Consider the following 4543-nt stretch of genomic DNA (forward strand, 5'->3'; position numbering starts at 1 on the left):
TAACCAAACCTATATTGAAATACGAACTCGTGCATCTCCTCTGGTCCCTGCGTCCGTTGAGTTATTTGACATAACTATGAACAAGTAATGATTTGGCGGTAGAATAGATGGCTTGTCCTTCTCTCTATCTGCGTAGAACCCACTATTAGGCGACTCTTTGAGCAATGTCAATTAGAGAGAGGGCGACTTTATGATTGCTGCCCAACACACACACTGTCCACCTATCCCCCTACACACTCGCCCAGGTCGATGCCGAGGACGGGGGGAAGTGGTACAACTGATCGTACAGTTACTTTTGCAGATGTATAACGTTCAAATTACTTTCTCCCCTTCTGATTTCTCACAAGGAAAGTAACAACACAATTTTACGTCCATTGACGTAACACTCCCCCACCTTGAATCCTCATGATTAAAGAAACAAAAAAACTATGACAGAGAAATAGCGTAAAACATTTACATAGGCCCTTCAAGGAATACTAGTTTTGTAATGCGTCGGATGAGCTCACTGAATTGAGTTTTCAAATGGGCACTACGGACCAATCCATCACTGCTCACCCACACTTCTTGGACCCTCCCTAGCGGCCAAAAACCACGGGACGAGTTTTCATTTATGACAAGCACCAAAACCCCGACTAAAAGATTCGGGCTTAACGAGTTCCATTTCTGCCTTCCTTGCAACTGGTCTAGGTATTCACTAACCCACCTTTTCCAGAATTGTTTAGCTAGGTGTTGGACGTGACGCCAATTTTTACGATAAGGATCGGCATCGTGAAAAAACAATATAGTGGGGAGTTTCCTTGGAGGAGTAACAGATGGTTGGGAGTCAGTGGACTCTCAACACTTGCATCATCACTGCATTTGGTGAGGGGTCGACTGTTGACTATACTCTCCGGTTCACAGAAGAGGGTTTGCAAAATATCATCAACCATCATGGGGCTCTTGATGATTAAAGCGAAGAGTACTTCGCGTACAGACCTAATCATGCGTTCCCAGACGCCTCCGCGGTGTGACGCGGAAGGTGGGTTGAACGACCACTCAACGTCACGTCGAGGTGTTTCCCTTACGATCAAGGATCGATCAAGATCTCGTACATTGCGTGCTAGTTCAGTCCTCGCTCCTACTAGGTTAGTGCCATTGTCTGACCATACCTTTGTAGGATAACCTCGCCTCGCTGTGAAGTGTACGAAACCGTTGAATTGCTCTCGTAATAAAACATGTGTACGTAACGTTTCATTTTCATTTCTGATCTCCCGACTTTGATATTGAAGGGTCCAAACAAATCTACTCCTATGTACCTAAAGGTAGGCCCCCTAGGTTCACACCTCTCAGGATGGAGGTCAGACATTCTTTAGTTCATGGGGGCCCCGTACAATCTCTTACAAACTATGCAATCCATCTTGACACGCTTCACCAGTTTTCTGCCCCGTATGATCCAGAATTTCTTACACACCTGACTGAGTGTCCATTCTACCCATACATGAGAAGAATCATTTTTAACTCGCTCAGTCAAGGCTGCATGCTTGAGTCTACCACCGACTACTAACAGGCCGTCTATAATGATAGGAGACAGTTTATATATTGAACTGGACTTGAACACACTTTTCCCTGCTTTAATATTCTTGATTTCATGGAAAAAGTACGCCCTTGAGCATGCTTAACAACTAGATTTTCTGCGTGCCTTAATTCATGGATCCCAAATGGGGAACTCAGCTGAATCTCCATCCCCTTGGCAATTGAATTAGCCTTAGCCACCAACCAACAGCCTTCTTTAATTTGTGAAAGCTTGAATAATGTTCAATCAACGTATCGATCGGGTGTTGAGCGATGCCCGATTGACACGACTGTATGTCACGCCTCACCTCCGGGTCTTCATCCTGAAGACGTCCTACAGGATTATTTTGTGCTGGCCATGCACACTTGTAATTTGACAAGAAGGGAGGACCATTGAACCAAGAAACTGGAAATCGTGTACGAAGCATCCACGAGATAATACGTCTGCTGGATTGTCTTCACTACTAACATGATGGTACTGATTGGCCTCTGAAACCTGTCTAATGAGTGCAACACAATTTGCTACGAAGGTCTTGTATATAGGCCAGAACTGTGGTACTGTCAGACCAGAAGTTAGATCTGAGCAAGAGGATATCCAACTCTCTTCTAACAACAGCATCTAATTTGGTTGTCTCAACGGCAGCCGAGACTTCCAATCTTGGTATAGTAATTCCCCTGATGGGAGCTACTCTGGCTTTACTAGCTAGCAGAGCTACATGTACCTTTCTATCTTGATTGATTGTCCTGATATAAATGCAAGCACCAAAGGCAACCTCACTTGCGTCACAAAAGTGATGTAATTCCGAAGTACAATCATTCAATTCTATGGGTAAAACACACCTAGGGAAGCGAAGTCTCGAGATTTTGTTTAGTGAGCTCTTCATTTCAACCACTTCTGACACAGATATCTAGGAATACTTTCGTCCCTAGATATCTTAAGCCCAGTCGCCTCCTGCAACTTATGTTTCTAAAATACCCGATTTCAGTAAAGCTCAGTTCATAGGACTAGGTCAGGAGTTCCAGCTTACAGATTGGGAGGCAAAATTAAGCAAAAGACCTGTAGATTAGATGTGGGAAATATTTCAAAATACGCTCACTAAGATGATTCATACTTACATTCCATTTAAGGACAGACGTCCCCCAGATCAAGTTCGCTCAAAATGGCTTGACAAAGAAAGTAAAAAAAGTATTGCTAAAAAGAGACAGGCTTATAAGAAATATAAGTGCTCGGGTGCATCTAATGACTATCAAAGTTATGTGTTAATACAGAGGGATTTGAAAAAAAAAATGAAAGCGACAATATGAAATGAATATCGTTGATAAATCCAAAGAGAATCCTAAAGAATTCTATAGTTATATTAGAGATAAAAAGATTGTTAGGAATCAAATTGGTTCACTATTATCTGCTGACGGTCAACATCAATATTAAAATGAAGGAATGTGTGATGTTTTAAACAATTATTTTAGCTCAGTATTCGTAGGCAACTGTGAGACGACTGTTAGGAATTAATCTAAAAGAAGTACTGATGGAGTTACAATAGGGAATTTTTTTTAAAACATCTTTGAAAGAGGGTTGTGTGGTAGGAACTAAAGTTTTATGCTGGCTGGCTCTAGTCTAGGACTACAAATCTTAAAAGCTCTCAGAAAAGGCCCGAGGCAACACTCTTCTTGACTTTGTCGGGATGGTTGCTGAAAAAGTGGAGTTAACTACATGAATGGACGGGTTTTCTATAAAATGTAAAAAATAATTCTCCATCAATACTTCTATTCAAATGTCTAGGAAAGGGATTTGTTGACTTTCTTCCCACTCTGTTTTGAATTTGATATTAGGGGATTATTGGTCCAGAAATACCTCGAACGCACCTCAACGGAACCAAATCATATCAGGCGACTTGATGGCGGGTAACTGAGTACATTCAAAGTACTCCATGTACAAGTTGGCCAAAATAAGAGATAAATTAGAATCCATGCTGCAACCGAATTTCTGCCTAAAGAACTGTCCCTGGAAAGAAAAGAAATTGGAGCACACACAAAGGCAAACTAGATCAATGATTTTGTTCCTGAAACGGTTGCAGTCTGGTTTCTACAAATGTAAGAACATTCTCAACATTGATGTTAGTAAGGAGAGAGGTTATGTCAAGAATGAGTAATTTGGCATCCTGTATATTGACATTCTTAATTTTGGAAATGAAATCTAAGGAGTTTTTAATGTGAGAATTGGAAAATTGTCCAACAAAAATGTGACAAAAGGTCTGAGAGCCATTTAGAAAGTTTATTCGTACAGAATCCTCGAATATCTGGTTTATAAACCTTCGGAAGTCCATAAAAGTAGGTTGGCTTGGAATTTGTGACCTGCATATTATTAATGCAGTTATCCATTGAAATTTTGCAAACTTGTTTGTTAAGTTCAGTGGCTGGCAATGGTGATGTTATCAAACTCCTTCAAAGCTGACAGTGCAACCCGATGTCTTTTTGGTAAGCCACAATCACTGTTAAAACAATCAGAAATACCATTAGGCAAAAAACCTTTGAGGCAAGCAAGATCTTTATCATAATTATTATTAGCCAAAAATTTGTCAAAACCTATCAAATAGTGTAACACATGGTGTTTCTCTGGTGTGAGTGGGAAGTTAAGTACAAGGCCCAAAACTTCTAACTGTTCCCTAGTAAGATCGACAGAGGAGAGATTAATAACGTTTGCTGTGAGGGCAAATTTAGACCAAACACTGTTGTTACATAGCCGGTGAAGTTTCCCGTTGAGGTTGGCCTGGTGTAAGTCCCTGACGTAACAGGCTTTCCGAAGGGCTTGGTGACAAAGAAGAGTAAAGGTTGAATCGTTGGGGCAAAAGAGACGAAGATTTCTCCGGTAAGTCTAGTAGAATGAAGAAGATCTTCAAGTTCCAATGAGGCAACACGCACTCGGTCTGACAAAAAAGGCACTGATGTAAGCAGGAAAGTTGTAGCGCAGGGAGGTGCACGTAAAGAACCTGAA

At 41.2% G+C, this 4543-nt stretch overlaps 1 protein-coding gene across 1 annotated transcript; it reads right to left on the reverse strand.

The window, feature by feature from the left end:
- Positions 1–2051: 2051 nt before the first annotated feature.
- On the reverse strand, positions 2052–2435 carry LOC143028844 (uncharacterized). The gene has a single exon (XM_076191206.1). The coding sequence runs from the start codon at positions 2433–2435 to the stop codon at positions 2052–2054; it is 384 nt and encodes a 127-aa protein (XP_076047321.1).
- Positions 2436–4543: the final 2108 nt, after the last annotated feature.

This window comes from Oratosquilla oratoria, chromosome 10 (assembly GCF_046742065.1).
Source record: "Oratosquilla oratoria isolate Oo_2021 chromosome 10, ASM4674206v1, whole genome shotgun sequence".
NCBI classification, from domain to species: Eukaryota; Metazoa; Arthropoda; class Malacostraca; order Stomatopoda; family Squillidae; genus Oratosquilla; species Oratosquilla oratoria.

What these genes read in the sequence shown, in the direction of transcription:
- LOC143028844 (XM_076191206.1), bottom strand. Translation starts at nt 2,435, where the DNA reads ATGAAGAGCTCACTAAACAAAATCTCGAGACTTCGCTTCCCTAGGTGT.